At 43.0% G+C, this 23608-nt stretch overlaps 1 protein-coding gene across 12 annotated transcripts in view; it reads left to right on the top strand.

The window, feature by feature from the left end:
- Positions 1–23608, top strand: part of Fn1 (fibronectin 1) — a 67774-nt gene that overhangs the window by 11164 nt on the left and 33002 nt on the right. For all 12 annotated transcript variants that reach the window (XM_021197239.2, XM_021197234.2, XM_021197233.2 and 9 more), the window contains exons 9-22: positions 398–574; positions 1284–1436; positions 3119–3247; positions 4379–4522; positions 10390–10511; positions 12929–13106; positions 13299–13475; positions 14263–14391; positions 14639–14728; positions 15440–15634; positions 16505–16777; positions 18577–18843; positions 21873–21967; positions 23168–23336. In XM_021197239.2, coding sequence (XP_021052898.1) covers positions 398–574; positions 1284–1436; positions 3119–3247; positions 4379–4522; positions 10390–10511; positions 12929–13106; positions 13299–13475; positions 14263–14391; positions 14639–14728; positions 15440–15634; positions 16505–16777; positions 18577–18843; positions 21873–21967; positions 23168–23336 — 2298 coding nt within the window. The remainder of the gene's footprint in view (positions 1–397; positions 575–1283; positions 1437–3118; positions 3248–4378; positions 4523–10389; positions 10512–12928; positions 13107–13298; positions 13476–14262; positions 14392–14638; positions 14729–15439; positions 15635–16504; positions 16778–18576; positions 18844–21872; positions 21968–23167; positions 23337–23608) is intronic.

Raw genomic sequence — 23608 nt, 5'->3', positions numbered from 1 at the left:
TCGACACATGGGGATTATGATGTGATTAAAGACACTCAAGTATTGAAATCAGTGGATGATCCCACAGAGCCGATGAACACACAGGATAAATGTCAAGGGTGCTGGTACTTATCTTCCGTGTAGAGTCGTATTTTACACAAAGCTATCATTTAATCTCCCCCCCCCCCCCTTGGCTGGGAAAATGAGAAAACATGAGATCTAAATCTATTTTGAAAGTGAAGATGAAAATCCACTAAGAAGCTTAGGGCTGTATTATCAGATATCTTTTCATTTGTGGATAGGCCCTCTGGGACTTGGCAGCCGGAACCTGGCCCTGTGTAAGCCTGCGGTAGTCTCTCCTTGTTGTACACACCAAAGCTCAGCTGTAATCTTCTGGTTTGTGTGTTGTCTTGGGCAGTTTTGGTTCAGACTCGAGGCGGAAATTCCAATGGTGCTTTGTGCCACTTCCCCTTCCTGTACAACAACCGGAATTACACCGACTGTACCTCTGAGGGTCGCAGGGACAACATGAAATGGTGTGGCACCACCCAGAACTACGATGCCGATCAGAAGTTTGGGTTCTGCCCAATGGCTGGTAAGAGGAAGCCCTGTGAGTTATGGGTGTGGAGCTGCTAGCAGCCTGTTGATCTGGGAGAGTACGATGCACATCTACACACCTACGTATTGTATCTTCCATGTGCAAATTGAGAAAACTGTCAATGGCAATGTATTCTGGCATATACAGAACTGTCCTCAGTTTACCTGGATACAGAAAGAGGAATCAGGGTTTCTTACTGTTTTTAAGTTTTGAGAGTCCAGTAGAAGGCATCTTTTCCAGTTGTAGAACCAAGATCCTGAGGGTCATGGAGAGTCATGTGCTCAGACGCAAGGAAACTACACTTTCCTTTTTCTCATTTCAACAGAAGATGGCATTGGGTTTAAGAGGGACAGTTGCTTTTACCTGGGATTTTGTGCTCACAGTTTTCCTTTGAACTTGAGTGAACTAGGTGAAGTCACAAGGCTGTAGTTAATCCAGTCCTCTAGACAATGAGGATCAATGTGTAGATGAGATTTTTCTAGTCTAATCTTCTCCAGCCCTTTCGGTATTTCTCTCCAATCTCCTCTGGACTGGTTCTTTCCTGGAGAGTTCAAAACTCCACCTTCGTCCAGCTACATACATGCAAGTCTTCTTCCCAAACAAGAGAGAATTGTCAGGATTTTCAAAAAAGACTACTATCTTCACATGCCTATCCATTCGTATCCCATGATCATTTACCAAGTGTTTCTTCTCCATTTCCTACCAGCCCATGAGGAGATCTGCACAACCAATGAAGGGGTCATGTATCGCATTGGGGACCAGTGGGATAAGCAGCATGACCTGGGCCACATGATGAGGTGCACGTGTGTTGGGAACGGTCGTGGAGAATGGGCCTGCATCCCCTACTCCCAGCTCCGAGGTATGCTGGTGTGTTGACGAAGAGAGAAAGCCTGTAGTTTCGAAAGCAGAGAAGGAGGCATGCAGTGCCCGGCTAGCCACTCACTCGCTGTGCGGGAGAAGTCTCTTTGTTTCCAGGAGCCCGCTGAGAAAAGCTGGCGAGCGAGTTGAATAGTTCTAGGGCTCTAGAAATATTCTCAGGATGTAAGCCTTTAGGTTGAGCCAAAAGGATGGCTTTCCCAAAGAGAGACCAACATTTGGTCCTTTTAGTTCAAGGTTCCGCCCGTGTTTATGTCTAGAGAAGATATAGCATCATTTCTCCAAGGGGGGAAGTGTTTTCTATTTGTCAAATTTAAGGAGATGAATACAACTTTAGACTAATTTCTTTTGTTCAAATCCATTTTTTCCCCCCCTTTGGACTCAGACATGTAATAGGAGGAGCTGTTGATGTAGTAAAGCAGTTTCAGTTTTCCATTTCTTTGATTGGAAAAGTAACATTTAGGTGGAACTCAGATGGTAAATAGTACCCATAGCCAAACCACAGACAGTGCGCCCTGCATTGACTCCTTTAATGGTAACCAATGGATAGAGATATCTAGGAGTCATCTTTGTTACTTAGAACATTCCAGAGCAGGAAGAAAACTTTAATAAGGCATGCAAAATAGCCATAGTTTGACAGATGTGAAAATGGGGTCCCAAAGATAGAATGTAACTTTTTTTGGGATTTCTCATTGAGTGAGGAACAGCATTGACATACATTCTAAAACTTTTTGAATACCATAGATGTCACTGTATTTCCCAGATCCAATTATCTTCTGTTTTAGGCTTCTATTGCTGTGGAACACCATGACCAAAAAAAAAAAAAAAAAAAAAAAATACCCAAACCAACCCAAACCAAAACCATTTGGGGAGGAAAAGGTGAATTTCAGCTTACACCTTTCAGGCCGCAGTCCATCACTGGGGAAAGTCAGGGCAGTCAAGGCAGGCATCTGGAGGTAGGAACTGAAGCAGCAGAGGCCACACAAACTGAGGAGCCCAGCTTACTGGCTTGCTCTCCCGTGACTTGTTCAACCGGCTTTGTTAATATAGCTCAGGACTACCTGCCCAGGGGTAGGTAACACTACCTGCCCGCCACGGAATGGGTCCTCCTCCAATTAACCATTCATCAAATCAGAACCTCCCAGACTTGCCTGCAGGCCAGTCTTATGCAGACATTTTTCTCAATTGAGATTCTCTCATCACAGATCTGTGTAGATTATGTCAAGTTGGTAAAAACCCAACCAGCGCGCACTGCTCTCCATTCCAGAAACAAGACTACCACATGATAGTGTTTGCTATGTAAATTTCTCTATTCCTCTTATGGTAACAACCAAAAATTTAAATAAAATCATCAACCATGTGAGGATGTTAGAGGAACTAAGGCATGAGTTTGTTGAGAAATTAGTTTCTTTACAGGAAACTATATTTTACCATGGCATTTAGTTTAATGGACTGTAATCCCTGACAATTATAAGTCTATTAGTCAGAATAAGAGGGGAGTAAAAATTAATATTATTAAGCTTTGAAAAAAGATTATTCTGTGCCAGTAGAAAATGTATTTTAGCAGGTGTTAAGTCCAGCAGTAGAACCAAATGCCTTGAAAAGTACAGTTTCTTTGATTTCGTTAGTCAAAGCTTATCACCCACCCAACTGTTCCCTGGACAGATCAGTGCATCGTTGATGACATTACTTACAATGTGAATGACACGTTCCACAAGCGTCACGAGGAGGGACATATGCTGAACTGTACCTGCTTCGGTCAGGGCCGGGGCAGATGGAAGTGTGACCCCATTGGTAAGTGGCTGCCTCTGCTTGGTTGGTTTTCACGGAGGACGTTGGCTGGTTGGTTGGTTGGTTGGTTGGTTGGTTGGCCAGTTGTGGATAAGGAAAGCTATTTGGTATTGCCAGACTTCCTTCTCTCCAGACCTGCCTCATCCATCGGCCGGCAGAGAGCTTTGCAAAGTGTGTTCTCCTCATGGGGCAGTATACAATCTGACACTGTCACTCATGGTTTTTGTTGTCGCTCAGTTTGGTGGCTTTACTGAGTGAGTGGGGTTAGCTTTTTTGGTTCTGAGTCAAAGGAAGTTTCTATTACTGACTGCAGAAACATGGGTATAGGACTAAGCCAGAAGATGCCCGCCTTCTGCCAAAACACTTCAGCTTTTGCCTCTCTGTACAATAAATAGATAAATAGATAGGACTGGGCCATCACTGAGCATTCAACATTATAAGGAGCCTATTCCCCAAATCCGAAGTTTAAGATAGTCAGTTCATTCTCCTTCACTGAAGGAGGCAGACTGCTTACTGAGACAGCAAATTGATCCCAGCAGTTTGTTTGGCCTGCGGTTTTTAAGCCGACAGATCCAGGGAGGCTTGCTTAGAAAGCTGTTCATGCTTCAGATTTAGCTCATTAATGTAAAGCTACCTACTGAATTCCGAAGAAGTATACGAAATGAAATCATTCATTGCAAAGTTCTTTCTTGTTTTACAGATGGCAAGTCAGTTACTTTAACATCTAGTTTTAAAACTTTTAATTGGCATCTAGTTTTCTAAAATTAATCTTCAGATTTTGGCTATATGCTGAAATTTTAATCTTTACATTTTTTTAAATTTAGCCATGTTTCCCCTGTAGGACGCTAAATATCCTTCCCAATAGGTTCATTTTAGTTTTTACGACTAATTTTCCCATAAGGTAAATGATTTGAACAAAATGTTACTTTAGGACTGGGGAAATGGTTTCACACAACGTATGCATGTATTTCACACACATGCACATATCACACATACAAACACATACACTTACAACTTACTTTAACTATATTTGTAAGAATTGGAATTTTTATGTTCATACTTTAAGAATACACTTCATCACACTACAATGATGTGTTTGAGGCTGTTTTAATCTTTTCTTTGTGTATGTTCTAGACCAGTGCCAAGATTCAGAGACCCGGACATTTTACCAGATTGGTGACTCCTGGGAGAAGTTTGTGCATGGTGTCCGATACCAGTGTTACTGCTACGGCCGTGGCATTGGGGAGTGGCACTGTCAACCTCTGCAGACCTACCCAGGTAAGTAGCTCTGAGACAGAAGCAGACCGTGGATGCCAGTCTGTGCTACTGTTTGGAAACCCAATGGGGGCCTTGCTCTGTCCCATCCCTTTTCATATTACTGTCTAATAGTTAAGTGCATTTTCAACTTAAATTGTTTTTTTTTCCACCCTTCATCAGGGAAAAATCAAAGGCTATGAAAAAGTGCACGCTACAATTTTGCATTTTACACAGTATTGAGGACTCCATTACATGAAAATACTTCAGTTCATTTTATCTCAGGCGAGTGTGTGTCTGTGCTTGTGCATACACATGGACGAATGTGTATATGTATGTGCACATGCATGTGTGTACATGTGTGTTTGTACGTGTACATGTGTGACTGAGTGGGTATGGGAACTAAAGGGGTGTAGGGGAAGAGGAGGAAGGGAGGATAGCCCACATCCGGCCAGCGTTCCACCTATGCTCTGGGCAGGCCGACGTGGGAGGGCTGCCAGACACTTTCCACTCATCCCCGGGTGGGCATCTAAGCCACTGACCCCACTTGACAGGGAGTGGACAAAGGGCAGCCCCCAACCGTGGTCCCCGGGGCGACACCCTGTAGCCCTGGGGTTATGGGAGAGAGGGCATATAGGAGAGAGAGGTTCCCACGCAGGCGAGAATCCTAAGTCCAGGCCTTGACTGGAGCACTGGAAGGCCTTCCATTGGGAGATCAGAAACCACTCATTAGGAGAAAGCCTGTTCTATCATCCAAGCACAGCGGGCCTTGATGAACAGAGACAGTCTATGGTTTTAGAGCTTTATTATAGAAAGGCAGGGGGAAGAGAAAAGGTAAAGGAGAGAGAGAGACCAGCCATGGCCAAGAGGAGAGAAGGGGGAAAGAGAGAGAGAGAAGAAAGACTAGAGAGTAAGAAAGAGAGAGTAAGAGGTAGAGAAAGAGAGAGAGAGGAGAGCCTGAGGAGAGTGAGAGGAGAGGAGAGTAAGAGAGTGAGGTGGGGCCAAGCAGCCCCTCTTATAATAGGCTGTTATTGTTACTGTTGCTAGGTAACTGGGGAGGAGTCTAACCTGAAGGTCAGAAGCTTGGGACATTGTGTATGTGACTACTAGCCATGCATCTCTTGGGACTGAGGGGGCAGAAACTTTGACAGGAGCCAGGGTTCCAGGAGACATGAGGGAACGCCTATGGTCCCATGTAGGTGAATTATCACCACTGGGTCCCGGGGTTCAGACCTCAGCTCGACTGGAGACCAGACTGTCTGTGCATAGCCTGATGCGCCACCCAGTGCCCCACAAGTGTGCGTGCCTGTGTGTGTCTATGTGTTTGTGCATATGCACACATATGGGCATGCATGCCTGCGTGTGTATGTGTGTATGTGTGTATGTTCAAGTAGAGCTATAAATAAAGTAACTTGGACTGGAAGTGAAAGAGAGTTTTACATTCTGTTTCTTAAAGAGAAGTCACATAGACAGAGGGCAAGAAGTACAGTATGAGGAATGAATTTGTTCCCTGCCATCTTAAGCCCTTCTTTAAGTCAAATTTCATTTGTTTAGTGAGATGTAATATGGAACAAAATCTGGAGCCAAGAAACTTGGTCAACTCCACCTATACCGTTCGAATACCCTAAAATATCTATTGTGGTTTTGTTGTTGTTGATATTTATTGCTAGATTCTCATTGTTTTGTTTGGTTGTTGTTAGTTCTCCCATAAAGACATCATGCCTAGCCGTAGGCATTAACTCATTGTGGGGAAAACACTTAACATTTCACACGTTGAATTATGAGTGCCATTTCAGCAGGCTTCTAGATTTCCGTTAATCATTTATTTATTTATCTGATGTGTGTGTGGAGAGGGCACTGGGTCACGGCACACACGTGAAGGTCAGAGTGGACTTTGAAGTTCTTTCTTCCCACACAGTTCTTTATATGGGGATCAGACTCAGGTCTACAGGTTTGTGTGGGGCGAGCACCTTACCCTGAGCCATCTTGCTGGCCCATATTTTAGACATGAAACTCAACCTGTATTCAGAAACACAAAGATTTGGGGTGTGGGGGGAGATAATCCACAAGCAAGACAAAATATTATAATAATAAATTAACTCCATAAGCATTAAGATTAAATACTAAGATTAAACTAATCTTCGTAAGAGTGTCCCAGAGTGAACGATGAGAGCCCAAGACAATGTGAGCATGTGAGCAAGCTTTGTGTCCTTGCTCTGACTGTGTTGTGAAAGAGACACTGGTTGACCTCTCCTGTGTACAAAGGGAGGCTCGCTAGCCACCTTTAAAATTGCTTCCAGTCCTTCACTAACAGTCAGAAACCCAGAGCACCGGTCTACCATTCCTGTAATGACGTTTTGTTTGTTTTTCAACGACAGGGTTTCACTGTGCAGCTCTGGCTGTCCTGGACATAATTACTTTGTGAATCAGGCTGGCCTCAGACTCACAGAGATCCACCTGCCTCTGCCTCCCAAGTGTTGGGATTAAAGTTGCATGCCTCCCATATCCAGAATACGCTCATTGTTTTTATGTGCTGAGGACATCCTCCTCCGCACAGCCCTTAGACATCATCAGGGTAGGATAGGTGACTGCTTCCGAAGGTGTGTAGCTCAGAGCAGCCTGTATTTCTTGCTGGACTTTGGTTTAAGAGTGAGTTACTTAACATTTTTAAAAATTTAATCCAGTTGCTTTGTTTTGCTTTTTGAAAGTCTCATCTGGCCTTGGGTGGCCTCAAACTTACTATATAGCCAATAATGAACTTGAACTTCTGACCATGCCTCCTGTCTCCTATTTCCAAAAGGCTGGGATCACAGGTGTGCACATACACCTGGTCAACTTAATACAGTTTAAAATCTGATTACAAATAAGCCATGAATTCAGAAAACACATGCTTAGGAGGACTGGATTTTCCAATGATACAAGCCAGGAATAGAAGTTTATTTTTGTGTTCACTGTCCGTTTTAGCAGGGCAATTTTTGAAATTTATTTTCTTTTAAGACCTTTTCTTTTTCTGTTAAAACAAGCCTATCCACATAGTCTTGCTTCAAGCATTGAGGGTAGATCTGCTGTTGGATAGGAAAAGTCAGCTAGCAGGAGTTTTACCTGTTGACTTTGTTCCCTGTCTCTAAAAAGGGCAATGTCAAAAAGCCATTGAGCACAGAAGAGATTTCAGGGCAAGCAGATGAGTGCTTGACCCCAGATATCGAGCCCGGTGTTTATCTCAATGGAGGCTTTGCTCAAGGGCTCATGCCTAGCCTGTGAGGCTCCGATGGCTGAAAGACCTTGTCTGAGCCTTGCCCTGTTTGTTCTTCCTACTGAGTTGGTAGAGATGTTCAAACTAACAAAAGGGAAACAGGAATTTGGTTTGTCAATAAGCAACCGGGAAAGCACGGCTCTCAGCAAATAAGGCAGAGAAAGAACCATTCGGGTCAAAAAAAACCCGTGAATGTTTAACTTCTCCAGGGTCACTATTATCGGAAATCACTCGTTCTGACCTTATTGTCAACTGATTTTGAAAGTGTATAATGTGTCATCCTACAAGTGAAGATCTCACAGTGGGGATTGCTACTAGAAGTGTCAGAGGTCCGGGGAGGTGGGTGGCAGGGATCACCCCAACTAACCAGCATCAAAGGGGTTATAGAAACCCTTCAATTTAAATAATGTAACTGATAGCTAGCCTTTTAACTTTCCCATCTTTAAATCTTATGTTGTAGTGGAGAGTGTAGTGGAGACCTGGAATTTAATTGACCTAGAAAACAGATGAAGCTGGCTTTCTTTCTTTCTTTCTTTCTTTCTTTCTTTCTTTCTTTCTTTCTTTCTTTCTTTCTTTCTTTCTTTCTTTCTTTCTTTCTTTCTTTCTTTCCTTTTTTCCATCCCTGCACAGAAATGCCCTAAACCCCCGTTGGCACTTAGGGCAGTCACTTGAAGGTGGACCCTGTCATCATTTTAGGGACCTGGAGAGCTGAGAGTTCAGAGGTTGTAGTCCTTACACAGTTTAATTCCCGTCCCTCCCATTAGACAGCACAATTGCTGAACCTTCAGCTCAGGGAACCCATGCTTCTGTCCCCTGCTGGCACCCATACTCTCTCACATACAGGTGTTTTAAAAATTAAAAATAATAGAATCTTAGACCTGCGCTGAAAGGCTGAGAAAGGAAATGAAGTTATGATTCACTTGGGTTAATCATTGCGGCCATCTTCCCCTCCCCCCTTTCCCGCCTTCTGTCACCCTTGTGATCACAGGGTTTGATGACTAGACAGACAGTAAATGTCATTTGTATTCTCTTAATAGACAAGGAGATTTAATCATTACACAAGTTTTCCAGCCTCAGATTCAGTAAATAAGATGCATGTGAAATGTCTCTACCTGAGAGATTATACAAGGATTTTTTCTAAACCCGCAATATTTAACAACCTTATGCAGATGGTCATCAATAATATGAGNACAAACGTCTGTTTTTACTCATTCATATGGAACCTCTTTAAATAGTGTTCGAAAGAAATGTTTTTAATGTATTTGTATCTGTGAGGCTCTTCATCTATGGGAGGAGCTATTCCAGGGGGCTATCTATGACTTAACTGACTTGAGTTAATTAATGGGACACCCAACCTGTGTGGAGTGTGGGTTGTATGCCCCTTAGGATGCAAAGCTGAGAATTTTGACATTTCAGCTTGTAGCATTAAGTGAAATCAAGACTCAATGAATATTTGTTAGACTTCAACAAACTGAATTATTCCCAGTGTGGAAGTTGAGTACAAAATTTCTTTGAGGTCACATAAATATGTAAGTTACATATTTCTTCTGCTAAAGAAGATTTTGTTTTCAAAGAATTTAGAAGCTGAAGACCATAATTAAATCTGAAAGTCAATATATTTTTTCCAAGAGCATTCAGAAAATCGCAGGTAGTGTAGTGTACTCCTTTATCCACCTGCAGAATTTTGTTCTGTCTCATAGAGCCATCAGTGAGAACTTTGTGTCTTAGGTTTTTTTAAGGACTTTGTGTAGATGAACTTTGACTGACAAAGAATAGCATACAGAGAAGATAAATTTCCATTCTGTAAACAGATTTTTTCTAAACCCGCAATATTTAACAACCTTATGCAGATGGTCATCAATAATATGAGAACAAACGTCTGTTTTTACTCATTCATATGGAACCTCTTTAAATAGTGTTCGAAAGAAATGTTTTTAATGTATTTGTATCTGTGAGGCTCTTCATCTATGGGAATATAGTGGAATCAACTATATTAAAAAATCGATTCCTTTCTCTTAGTTTGCTTTCTTTTCCCCAAGGAAAAGAACTGAATCTATCTTAAATTTTGTTAATAACAGTCATATCAAGATCGGAAAATATTGAATTTTAAATATATGCTTTCAAATATCATTTCACTTGGTGATTGCTTAAAAAGATAATTTTTTTTTGAACAATTTGACCCACAGTGGTTTTAAGAGTGTACTTCTTAAGTAAAAGTTAAAAAAACAAAACAAAACCAAAAAACTAGATTTTTTTTTTTTTCCAAAGAGTTAGACTGATGGGGAAATAAACCTTGGTCTGAGCTACATTCTTCATGCTAAGGAAGTGTCACAGTTGTCCCAAATCTTACTTTGAAAGCCAGAGAAGAAAGCAAGCTATGAGACACTAGAGTGGTTTCTGTTGTATTTATTAGAAAAAGAATTCTAATTGCATTTCTTATGGGAAAGGCAATGATTGCCAGGTAAAATCAGACTGTTTTTTCTTCAACTAATGTCACTACGTAGGTTTAACTAGACTTACTCATTTTTATTTTGCCCATATTTCCTGAGAAGCAAAAAAGTCTTTAAGGATGGACATCCATGTCTAGTAAAACTTTAAGAACGCCCAAGCTAAAGAGATGGCATGTTTTCATTTTCAGGCACAACTGGACCTGTTCAAGTAATTATCACAGAGACCCCAAGCCAGCCCAATTCCCACCCCATCCAGTGGAATGCCCCGGAGCCTTCACACATCACCAAGTACATTCTCAGATGGAGACCTGTGAGTATTAGCTCAGCCTTGGACTCTGACCCCTGACCTTATGGGACTAGGATGTGTTGCCCTCTGGGTTTGTTACTGCTTTTGAGTTGACAGATCTGATGCCATGTCGAATAGTGATTATATTTTCTTAGTGTCTAGCCAATATATAGTTAGTCTGATCAACATGTAGATTTAGGATGTTTGTTTGTTTGTTTCTTGTTTTTTTGTTTTGGTATGTAGAAGAAATTAAATTAGGCTTTGTCTTAGGAAAATCTTAGAAGCCATATTGCTTACAACTATTCTCATCCAGTGTGGAAAGAAAATTTGAAATTTTGGTATGCTTTGCAATACTATTAAAATTAAAATCACCTTTTCAAGTTATTTCCAGAGTTTAAAACCAGCTAAGTGAACATCATTCTTTTGACTCAACTCAGTTGTCCCGGAGTCCTCTCGAGTTATGTAGACAGAAGGGAATGGTATTGAGAGAAAGAGGAGCGGGGAAGGGATTATAGTTGGTTTCTAAAAGGAACCAAACCCTAGCGTTTTCTAACCATCCAGATGCCAAAATCATAGCAAGGAGTCTCTTATATTAGTCTATTAAACCTTGATGTCTCTTCGTTTCTCATACCTTCCCTCTTCCATCTCCAAAGTTCACAACATAATTTAAAACCACTATTTCAGAAAGGAGAAAAATGCACTTTTAAAAATCAAATCTACTCAATTGGACTATTATTAATCCTAGACTACAACAACCTGTCTGCCTCACAACATTAACTCACTCGGTCGAATTTAAACTCTTTGGGGAATTCCATTCTGTTGAGCTCACCCTTTTTCTTCAGTCGCCCCCATGTTGTCCACAGTCCTGAGCAGTCAGTCGTCAACTGAATAACACCTGGCGATGTCAACCATCACTGATGCCTTTTCCGCTTCAGTAGCCTCTGTCTCTCCTCATCTTTTCATTTTATCCCGTCTTTACTGACTTGGAACTTAACTAGGGAGTGTTTTGCAAAGCCACTACATTTATAAATAGGCATTTATAAATAGGTACGAAATACACATTTGATTAAACTCTCAGCATACATTTTAGCTTCGGTTTTGTTGTGTTTTTTTTTTTTTTTTAATTAATTTATTTATTATATGTAAGTACACTGTAGCTATCGTCAGACACTCCAGAAGAGGGCATCAGATCTTGTTACGGATGGTTGTAAGCCACCATGTGGTTGCTGGGATTTGAAATCCGGACCTTCAGAAGAGCAGTCGGGTGCTCTTACCCACTGAGCCATCTCACCAGCCCGGTTTTGTTGTGTTTTATTTCAAGATGGTGACCCATTAGGCCAAGGCCACCTTTAGGCAAGTGCTCTGTCAACCGAGCCACACCCATGGCTTTGAAAATTTAAAAAGAATTTGTTGTTTTGTTTTTTAAAAATGTAGGCCATCTGAAAGTTTATACTCTCATATTTTCTTCTGATGGCCAATTGCTAATTTTTAAGCTAACAAAATGACTAACTTCAATTTCTTTCAGCATATTTGAGCTAAAACTAAAGTTTAAGGAGTATTTGCTTGGATCACTTTCATTTATCCCCAAAATAAAAAACGGGCATTAGAACATTTGAAGAAAAAAAAAATCACTGGGCATTAAACATGTATTTGATATTTAAACCGCGTTAGAATATTTACACTTAAAAGGATTTCTTCTTTGAAGTCTGAGTGTTTCTTTTCCACACAATCTATTGCAATGAGCTCTGCGGTCCATGACATATTAATTAAGTTGGACAGGATATAAAGATGTAAACTGGGGGGGGGGGGGAAGATTAAACAAACCGAACTATATTCTTCTGTAGTCTTACCCAAAGTTGGCTAACCACTCTTGATGGGCCGTTCATTTCCAAGGATGAGTCACACCACCAGACACGTTGAACCTTGTTTATGATGGCCCCAGGATCTGAGTCAAGGCAATATCATTATACTTTCCAGTGTCTGGCGAGGCAAGAAGCTTGAAACGTATCCCACCAAGTTGAAAGATAGAATGTGGGGCCTTTTCTCGCTTCAGGAGAGAAACGTGTCTCTGTTTGCCAGCAAAGTCGAGAGGCTGAACTGAGGATGCTGGTGTTGTTAAATGGTTCAAGGTTTGGCCATAGGGAAGGTATTCAGGGCCTCAACTGTGTAACTTTGAAAACATCATTTAACTGTTTCTCCACCCGTAAAGTGCAAACACTTCTGGCAAGAAGGTGAAGATTAGGGGGAGAAACAAACAAAACAGCCCCGAGTACTTGGTAGACAACTTAGACAAGTAATTAGCATCGACAAACTGTAGAGGCCCTGTTGCCAGTCATGTTTTCCACCATTTTTCTTCCAAAATGGAGCCTTGAGAATTCTATCTATCCTCCATTCTTCTTTGGAGATGACTACCCACCACGTTTTCCTTTTACATTTTTCAGAAAACCTCTTCGGGTCGCTGGAAGGAAGCTACCATTCCAGGCCACCTTAACTCTTATACCATCAAAGGCCTGACCCCAGGTGTGATCTATGAGGGACAGCTCATCAGCATCCAGCAGTATGGGCACAGAGAAGTGACACGCTTTGACTTTACCACCAGCGCCAGCACCCCTGTGACCAGTACGTATCCAGCATCTGTTGGGGCTGTGCTTGCACTGCTCAGACATACCTGGGTTCCCCAGAGAAGATTCTGTCCTTAGCAGCTTCTTTCCATGAATGGCACCTGCATTTCCCTTTTAACATCCTCTGCACACAGAAATCGTGGGTATTCCAGATAATCAAAGGCTCTCTCGTCCCCTCCCCTTTCTCTAGGCAACACGGTGACCGGAGAGACTGCGCCCTTTTCTCCGGTTGTGGCCACTTCTGAATCTGTAACTGAAATCACAGCCAGCAGCTTTGTGGTCTCGTGGGTCTCGGCTTCCGACACCGTGTCAGGATTCCGGGTGGAGTATGAGCTGAGCGAGGAGGGAGATGAACCACAGTACCTTGGTGAGTAGGAATGTATGGCTTCCTTGGCTTGGGTTACTAGATACTTGGCCTGCAGGAACTTGGGTTCTGGAACGCCGCCTCCACAGTTCAAACGGAAGACGTTCCCTTTCATCAGAGCCAGGAGACGGGTGAATCCTCTCTGACCAGGCTGGGATTCCCTGGGCACCTTCTGCTCTCTGGTGCTGTGTATTTCTCATACCCATGTAAGGGACCAGAATGAGACCCGTGGCTGACAATGTTAACCTTTAGGGGTGCGGAGTCACCTTCTTGTTTACTTTTAAAATAGCCCAGTGATGAGGGGGGTCTTTAAAAATGTTCGCTGGTGCCAGTGAGGCAGCTCAGTGAGTGAAGGCTCTCGCCCCTAAGCCTTATGACCCAAGTTCAACCTCCAGTCTGACCTCTAATCCTCTGATTCCCCGCATGTCTATGCCCTCCCCCCAATAAATGTAATAATGAAAAGATACTGAACATATGTGTGAATAGGACCCAGATCATAAAAATGAGTCTTCTTCTAACCCTACCCTGTCATCCTTCCTTTCACCATGGCGACTACCCCAATTTCTAATGACAGCTCTGTTTAAAAAAACAAAAAACAAAAAACAGAGGGAGGTTATTAAAAATTATACATATTCAGGGGGGAGTGGAAAATGAAAGAACTTACATTGGAAATTGCAGGCTATTCACTAGAACATTCCTCGCGGACTTTCACCCTATGAGCGTAGCGTTCTTAGAAGCCATGGAAGATTGGTTTGCTCTGGCCACTAACCTTTCCCCTGTATTTTTAAAGATCTCCCAAGCACAGCCACTTCTGTGAACATTCCTGACCTGCTCCCGGGCAGAAAGTACATTGTCAATGTCTATCAGATATCTGAGGAGGGAAAACAGAGCTTGATCCTGTCTACCTCACAGACTACAGGTATGTGTGCACCCAGCCGTGTGAAAAGAAACTTTAGGGGTGGGGTATGGTGGGCGATATGATACATACATACATCATATCATACGTACACTCGTGCATACAGCTTTGGGATGCTGAGGCTAGAGGTCCAGGCTAGCGTGAATTAAGAACCACTGTTTTAAAAGACAAATTTTTAAAGACTCTTTTGTTTTTCTATAACGCGTGGGCTTGTAGCAACACTGAGTGATTTCCTTTCTTTTTCCTTTAGCGCCTGACGCTCCTCCAGACCCTACTGTGGACCAGGTTGATGACACTTCCATTGTTGTTCGGTGGAGTAGACCCCAGGCACCTATCACAGGTCATCTTTGGCTTCTGTGTTTGTTCTGATATACAGATGTGGAAAGGGAAAATTCTGACTCCATTGGTATCACCTTAAAGCTCCCATTTTAAGTGGTTGGAGGTGTGGGTGCATTTGTGTGTATGTGTGAGTGTGTGGGTGTGTCCACTTCAAATCTTCCAGGGATTCTTTGTTTTTGAATTGTCTTCCTTCAAGTCTGTTTACACGCCTCCATCCCTAATATGTCCATCTGCAACCTGTGCAGCCAGCCCCGCTGTTCATTGCAACGGGCAGTTCCCAGGCTGCAAAGGCGGATGGGTCCTGCAGAGCTGCTGCTCACTGCTGAAGAGGGAGCTGAGTGGATGCTCTAGCTTCACCAGTGAAGTCCCCAAAGGTGCAGACAGTGCTCAGGCTGAGTCCAGTGCTCCGAGAAGAGAAAGTGGCTTACTATGAATGTCTCTCGCTTCATGGCTTCACTTACTGACATCCATTAAGGATCTCTGGGTTCAAGGATGCTATTTGATTATTAAAAGATTCCTATCAACTGTTCTTATCTCTGTGCCAGGCAGGCATTATCAGAGGAAGTGGTAACACTGAAAGACCCAGAAAGAACCCTGCTGGTTCTTAACAGTCGAACAAGATGCAGAGGGCCACTAGAAAGGAGAGTTGTACTTTGTCTAGCCTTGGCTTCAGAAGACCATGTGTCTGAACGCTGTTCTCCTAAACCTGCAGGGTACAGAATTGTCTATTCACCTTCAGTAGAAGGCAGTAGCACAGAGCTCAACCTTCCTGAAACGGCCAACTCCGTCACCCTCAGCGACCTGCAGCCCGGTGTTCAGTACAACATCACCATCTATGCCGTGGAGGAGAACCAGGAGAGCACACCCGTTTTCATCCAGCAAGAGACCACTGGCACCCCAAGATCTGGTAACTTAAAAACAACCCATTCCCTGATGTCTGATCTCTTAGGATTGGACCAGAGAGCAGCTCTAACCTTCCAGGGGGAAGTTAAAGCCCATGTGGATTTATATTCTTTAGCCTTCAGGGAGGAGTGAGGTGCAGGTCACGTGAGTGACAGGTCCCTGAGAGGGAGCTGTTTTTGTCTTTGCCAGCTCTTTCTACGTTCCCATTACCCATATCAATGGATCTCAACCTTCCTAACGCTGTGGTGACCCCAACTATAAAATTAGTGTCGTGCTACTTTATAGCTGTAACTTTGCTACTGTTGTGAATCATAATGTAAATACCTGTGTTTCTGATGGTCTTAGGTGACCCCTGTGAAAGGGTCATCCGACCCCCAAAGGGGTCACAACCTCCAGGTTGAGAACTACTGAGTTAAATGCTAAAATGTCAGCAGTTGGAAGGAACTTATCAAAGGCAATTATTGGGCTTTCTGGTTAAAAACTCACAACATCTCATCTTTCTTTTACTGCGATGCCTAAGAATCACTTAACCTGTTCTCTTAACTACCATAAAATGAGTCAGTTAGACAAACAGACCAGCTTTTTTGTAAGTGAAAACATTTATTTTTGTATATTATTTTAACTTCTTGGTTTTATGTTATAAACATGCCTATCTATAGATACTAAATAGAGATTCCAATATCAGTTTGACTAACCATGAATATATCTACACACACACACGCACACACACACACCTATTTTTTGATTAAGAGGCAAAACCCAGTATTAGCCTAGAATGAGTAGGTCTAAGAAATGCCAGAATTCTTCAGGGAGCTAACTTCTAGCATCAACCTTCAGTGGGAATTGTGACCGACCCATTGCTCTTGTCTGCTAGATACTGTTCCCCCTCCGAAGGACCTACAGTTTGTGGAACTGACAGACGTGAAAGTCACCATCATGTGGACCCCTCCTGATAGTGTGGTGTCTGGATACCGCGTGGAGGTCCTGCCTGTCAGCCTGCCCGGGGAACATGGGCAGAGGCTGCCTATCAACAGGAACACCTTTGCTGAGATTACCGGGCTGTCCCCTGGGGTCACGTACCTCTTCAAAGTCTTTGCTGTGCACCAGGGCAGGGAAAGTAACCCTCTGACGGCACAACAGACCACCAGTACGTCCCGTCCCTGCCTGCCTGCCTGTCTTGCTGCCCCTCCTCTCAGCTCCGTACCCTCAGCTCTACCTGTGATAACTCCCAGGTTCACGGCTCAGCAGTAAGGGGACATCTAGTTGAAGGGGAATGTTGAAGACAGAATGAAACTAGGGTTCTGAGAACGGTAACTCTAACATACATGCTTCCAACATGCATGTCATGTCCAACATGCTCATCGCTGGAGTGTATGGAGGAGAACAGTTAAGAGAGTTGGAGCTTTCTTTGCTAATGGAGATGCAATTTCAGTGCTTCTGTCTCTCTTCCCCTCTCTCCCTCCCTCCTTCATTCCTTCCCTCCCTATCTCCTTCCTTCTCTCCTTCCCTCCCTCCTTTCCTTCCCTCTCTTCCTCTCTCTTTTTTCTTCCATCTCTTCCTTCCCTTCCTTTTACCTCCCTTTCTTTAAGCTGGGAATCAGAAGCGCTCTTACCACTATACAATGTCCCCAGCCCTTAAGTGCATCTTTTTAAAAACTATGTGTAGTTAGATATGTCTCTATCAAGGTTAAAGTGTATTCTCTTAATACTTTTATGGTAGACTTCATTCGAGACTAGCAGTTGCCAGGCAGCAGGGTGTGTAGAATGTATGTCTGGGATGTGGGAGGCCTGGGTTCTCTCTCTAGCACCACACAGCGAGTTAATGCCTTAAGTAATTCATCCTAAACATTTAGTGACACTGGGCAGCGAGGTGTCATCTATTCAGCTCTTTATCGGCACAACCTGATTGGCTCTTAAGTCTTTAGCTGACATGTGCAAAGGAAAATGCTACTTCTGTTGGATGTGGGGAGAGACCTGAGGCCTTCCCTGAAGAAGAGACAGTGGCTTCGATTCCGAAGCTCATGTCCTCTCTCTCTCTCTCTCTCTCTCTCTCTCTCTCTCTCTCTCTCTCTCAAAGATTTATTTATTATATCTAAGTACACAATGTAGCTGACTTCAGACACACCAGAAGAGGGCATCAGATCTCATTAGGGGTGGTTGTGAGCCACCATGTGGTTGCTGGGATTTGAACTCAGGACCTTTGAAGGGCAGTCGGTGCTCTTAGCCACTGAGCCATCTCTCCAGCCCCAAAGCTCAAGTTCTCTATTATACTCGACTACCTCTGGAAGGTTCTTTCTATCAAAGATGTTCTAACTTCCTATGGGAGGCCCAGTTCTCATCCTTAGAAAGAAAAGTGGTAATCTATGTGATTCTTTCTGATACTCCAAGGGACTAGGGCTCTGCCCATCTGTTTTAATTATTGTAATTAGATCCATGTTGGGCAGCTTTTATTTCTCCAGCAGAGGTCAGGTCAGCCAATGAACACATGCGTTAGCATATTACCTGCAGGACCCACCGAGCTTTTCTTGCCCTAACTCTGTTGGACTTACCCCGCCTCCCTTAACCTTTCTGGCCCAAAGCAAATTGTGGGGTTTGTAAAATGTTTGTTTTGCTTTAGAAAAAAAAAAGTACTACTGTTACTATAATGTGACTATAATTTCCAAGGGTGGTGGGTAAATCTTTGCTGGGAAAAGTAGCCTTTCCAAAGGATGATAGACAGACAAGTGAACAGGGTCAACGAATTCTCATAACTGACAAAGTTTCAGCAAAATTCTATACCATCCCCAGTCTCCCAGAGCCTCACCGTTTCCAGGGCTGTGGCTCTGACTTTAGTTCCAACCTTGAGGAAGGGAAGCTTGGGGCGCTTAATGAAGCTGGAGGATTTCAGCATGGCCGTTAGTGATCTAAACATTTCTTGACACATTCATTTCATCTTATTTTTTTCCAGAACTCGACGCTCCCACCAACCTCCAGTTTGTCAATGAAACTGACAGGACAGTTCTGGTAACGTGGACGCCACCTCGAGCCCGTATAGCAGGCTACCGACTGACCACGGGCCTGACCCGAGGAGGCCAGCCCAAGCAGTACAATGTGGGACCCTTGGCCTCCAAGTATCCCCTGAGAAACCTGCAGCCTGGGTCTGAGTACACAGTGACCTTGGTGGCTGTGAAAGGGAACCAGCAGAGTCCCCAAGCCACCGGAGTCTTTACTACCCGTAAGCTAAAATTCAAATGCCTTTCTTTCGTGAAGCTACATGTTCTTAAGGAGCTATTGGCTTTTTCTGTCCTTCTGCTTTTCAAAAGTGAACCTGAAAAGCCCTGGTGCATCATTTAAATCATTTATACCATTGAAGGTGTGCCCCGTGGACAGGCTGGTACTCTCGGAATGTTTCTTACTGCTCTGCTGTAACACACAGAGCTTTGCCAGAGTGGCCTTTGCCCGGGCTGATAAGTGTGTTGAAGCAAGATTTTCTTGATGAAGGCAACAGTGTGTTAATTTGCAGGTATTTCCAGGTTCTTTCTATCCTTCTGGGCTTACACTGTGAGTCAGGAGAACTTGGGAGGTAGCTCAATGGATAGAACAAGTGCTGCTTACACATGAGGGCCAGAGTTCAGATCCCCGGCTTGGACATAAAAGGCCAGGTGCTTTGGTGCATAAGTGTAATCCTAGCCCTGGGAGACAGAGACCAGAGGATCTGGAGGCTCACAGCCAGTGTTGCTGGTCAGTAACTCCAGGTTCTCCAAAAATCCACTGCAGAGGCTGGTGTGGCGGTATACACTTTCATTCATTCATCCCAGCACTTGGGAGGCAAAAGCATGTGAATCTCTGAGTTTGAGACTAGCCTGGTCTACATAGCGAGTTCCAGAACAGTCAGGACTACATAGAAAGACCTTATCTCAAACAAACAAACAAACAAACAAACACAAACTAGAAACAAGAAAGAAAGAAGGAAAAGGAAATATGGTGGAGAGTAGTTAAGGAAGTCACATGAATCCATGGGTTCATAGAGCGCATACAAAGTAGAAAAGACTGACTAAATACTAGTAGACAGAATCTAACCTATATGCATAGCTCCATCACATCATTCTCTAGACATCAACTGATAGTCATATATGTTAAAAAAAAAAATCCACCCATGGACTGAATAGACATCAGCAAATGGAAAGAGAGGTTACATATGTGACTTCCTTGAGAGCCTGGACCGTCCCCTTCACAGCGGAGCCTGGTTTCCTCTTCCTTAACTTTCACTTCCACACAGAGGAAAAAAGACAAGGGTTTTTGGCTATGACTAGCCTTTGACTCAACATTTTAGAGGAAATGGCCTTAAGTGTACTCACAAGCTGCTTTCCTCCTAAGTACACTCCATTTACATGACAGAGAGCTATGAGACTCATTTCTTGCCGAGCACTTGTTATTTTCTACTTGCCGGTTTGAACTATGGGAGGACCTAACATAAGCATGCTTTGGGCATTTATGGCCGTCTACCCATGTTTCCTAGCTTTCCAGCTTTCAACAAGTCTTGTTTGACTAATTTTAAAATAGGGATGTTCGAAAGCATTAAAAAGTAATCGAAGCCCTACGTTGGTAGCACATACATGCCATTAGCGCCAGCACTTGGAAGGTGGACTCAGGTGGATCTCTGAGTTTAAGGCCAGTCTGCTCAACATTAGTGAGGTCCAGCCCTGTCTCAAAAATAAACAAACAAATAAATAAGCAACAATCTAGAAAAACTTAGTTTGTAATTACTCTGGAATTTCCCAAAGAAGTTTCCTTGTCAACTGTTCCCCACAGGAATCTATTGTCTACCACAAAACTTCTTTCCATGTACACTTGGTGTGTGAGGTTGAACACTGAAGGCTTGCTTTTTCCTATGAAATTGTTCACCAGCAAATGAAGTCTGCTTTTTAGTTTGTGAGAGAATTCCTTTTAAATGTTTGCTATTTTACATTGCCGGGTTTTGAGATAGTCTAAGATCCACTCTAGTAGAACTAGTATCTTTGTTTCTCTTGCAAAACCCGTTCCTTGTAGATATCCTTTAAATTAATCAGCATGGGGGTTTCTGTGTACACGGCCTCTTACTTGGCCCCTTACTCAAAGGCTTCTGGGTGTAATAATAGTACAACTGTATTTGCTGACGGTTAATTAACATACCGTATTGCACGTAGTATACTTTGCAAACACAGGGTAGGTGGCTGAAAGACAAATGGTAAACAAGAACGTCTCACCATGGCTCAGATTTAAATAAACCCGTGAAAGCAAGGAGTTATACAAATCCATTTGAACCTCAAAACAGTCTCGGTATAAACATCAGCAGGGCCTAGGAACTTGAATTTCTGAAGCTTTAGTAAATTTAAGTTTTGGAAACAACCACTTTTCTGACTTTTATATCTCATGCTAAATTCTTAAGAGTAGCTGTGAGAAAAGTGGGGGGAATAAGTTATTTTTAGGGGAGGAATCCAGCCTGTTCCTGTTTGAGGGCATATATCATTTCTCAACAGCCAGGTTGTTCCTTACCTAACAAGCCCTGCCAGGACCCATAATTCACACTTACAGGCACATCCTTTGTTTGACAACACTTTGTGGGTTTGTGGCTTGGTGATTTTCCTGTAATGGTCTGTCTAGGCAAGAGAATTTTGTCTCAAACATGGGGCAAGATTTAGCTGCTTGGCTGAAGCAAAAGAAAATGCCTAGGTGTGAAAATGGACTGTTTGGAATTGCAGGAGCAGAGTTTGGTCCTGAACATTATCTCCAGGCTGTTAAAGAGTTAGAATTTTCAGTAAAAGAAATGATGGTGGTGTCAGGGTACTAGAACACCAAGCATACTAGTTATAATTTCTATGTCCAGTGGTTAGGTATTAAGCGTCTGTAGCGTTATTGTTTTGAATGATCCCCAAATGATGAAAAGATACAGATCATGAGGCCCAAGAAATTAAAAGGGACTTCCGCTGAGGTGAGCTAGCCCCTCTTTCTACTCGTGTGAGTGACAGGTGTCTGCCAGAAATTCAAGCCCCAGCCCAAACAAAGCTGGACCTGCAGAATCACCACCCTCAACCCTCTTCCCGGGTCTCACCAGGTCCTGGGTGACCTGAAGCAGTTCAACTTCTTAGCCAATGAATGCGCCTTGGCTACATTCTCTGTCTATTTAGTGGTTAGACCAAAGCTCTGTTTAAAATGCTTATTAATCTACAGTCCTGGCCAACACCTATGAGCCTAACGTTGAACCTCATGTTGGTTAATTTGCAGTGCAGCCTCTGCGCTCCATTCCGCCTTACAACACCGAGGTGACAGAGACCACAATTGTGATCACATGGACGCCCGCTCCAAGGATTGGCTTCAAGGTGAGTCTCAGATGCGCCTCTCATGATACAGCCCAGGGGTGTCTTCCCATTCCTGCCACACTTTACAGACCCTGGATTTTTTTTTTAAAGTCCTATGTTCATACTCCAGGACCTTCTGAGAGCAAAGCCTGCATTGAGGCTTCTCTGTGTTGCAAAGGAAGAAAACCATGAGCATGGAACAGTAGTGTTTGTTCTATTTTCTGTCTTTCTCCCCAGGGAACTCCATTTTAAAATAAAAGTATAGCAAAAGCTTCATTTGATGTGTTGCTCTAAATGGGTGTCGAGAAGCTTATGAAAACCAATTTGGGAAGACCAATTAAACTGAGAGTCACTTAAAAAAAAATCACATTTTTATCCAATCAGTTTCATCTCAACGTGTTCAAAGCCCTGTGGGTGAATTTCTTAATAGAAGTTAAAATTGAGGTCTTCTTTAGATATCTAGAGCCATGTTCTTTAAAGCAGTGATACCAGGGACGTGATGGATACAAATGAGTATGGTTTTTTTTGTTTTTTTTTTTTTAATTTTTTTTATTAAGAATCTCATCCTTAGGCATCCAAAGGATGAAAAAAAAAAAAAGATACTTATTATGTCTGGAAATCAAAGCCTAATTGTTTATAAGAAAGAAAAAAGAAATAGACCGAGGGTCACTCAGCTTTTTAGTGTGCAAATAGCCATCTTGATGAGTGGGCTGCTCAGGTACAGAGGGGACCTTTATGAAGACCGCCAATGCACCTTTTCAGTTTCCCTTAATAAGGTCATTCAGAGTTTTAGAAGCCACAGAGAATCTGAAGGATTTCTTAGGAGTTGAGTACTGTTTGATAACGTTACCTATGCTTTTGTAGTTAGGAACACATGGATGTGTTCGTGGGAATGTGGTTTTCATTTCTGTGTATCAAAGTGGCTGGAGATAACTAGAAAGTTAACTTATTAAAGAGAGAGCCTAGAGCATTTCTTCCCTGTGTACTGCTGGTATGCACCAGAAGGTTCTGTATCAGTTATACTGACATTTCTCTACAACATTTCTATTATAAAGGACCCTGGTACCAAAGGAAGATACCTCCAGCTAATCGCAAAATCACTAAAGTGAGCCCTCAACATGTTATCCACCCAGTAAATAAATGCACCGTGTGGAGTTGTAAAAGACTTCCCCCTGTCTGGAATAGTCCTCCTTCATGCTGATTTTACTGTCTTCCTTCCAGCTGGGTGTACGACCGAGCCAGGGAGGTGAGGCACCCCGCGAAGTGACTTCAGACTCTGGGAGCATTGTTGTATCTGGCTTGACCCCAGGCGTGGAGTACACTTACACCATCCAAGTCCTGAGAGATGGCCAGGAGAGAGATGCGCCGATTGTCAACAGAGTAGTGACACGTGAGGAGAGCTTGCTTTTCTTCTTCTTTTAACTTTTTAAACTATTTAAAAAGATTGCCAAAGCCAGGTGTGGTAGTGTGTGCTTGGGAAGTGACGAATGATGATGGGAGTTCAAGGCCAGCCAAAAACTGGAGGCAGAGCTGGGTTTTATAACACACACCTCTAATCCCAGTACTTAGGAAGCAGAGAGAGGCAGATATTGGAGAATTTATGGCTAGCCTGGTCTACATAGTGAGTTTTGGGTCAATTGGGGCCACACAGTGAGAGCCCGT

The sequence above is a fragment of the Mus pahari genome, chromosome 5 (genome assembly GCF_900095145.1).
Source record: "Mus pahari chromosome 5, PAHARI_EIJ_v1.1, whole genome shotgun sequence".
Classification (NCBI taxonomy): domain Eukaryota; kingdom Metazoa; phylum Chordata; class Mammalia; order Rodentia; family Muridae; genus Mus; species Mus pahari.
Note: the sequence above shows the minus strand (reverse complement) of the source record. Positions and strands in the feature narration are given on the sequence as shown.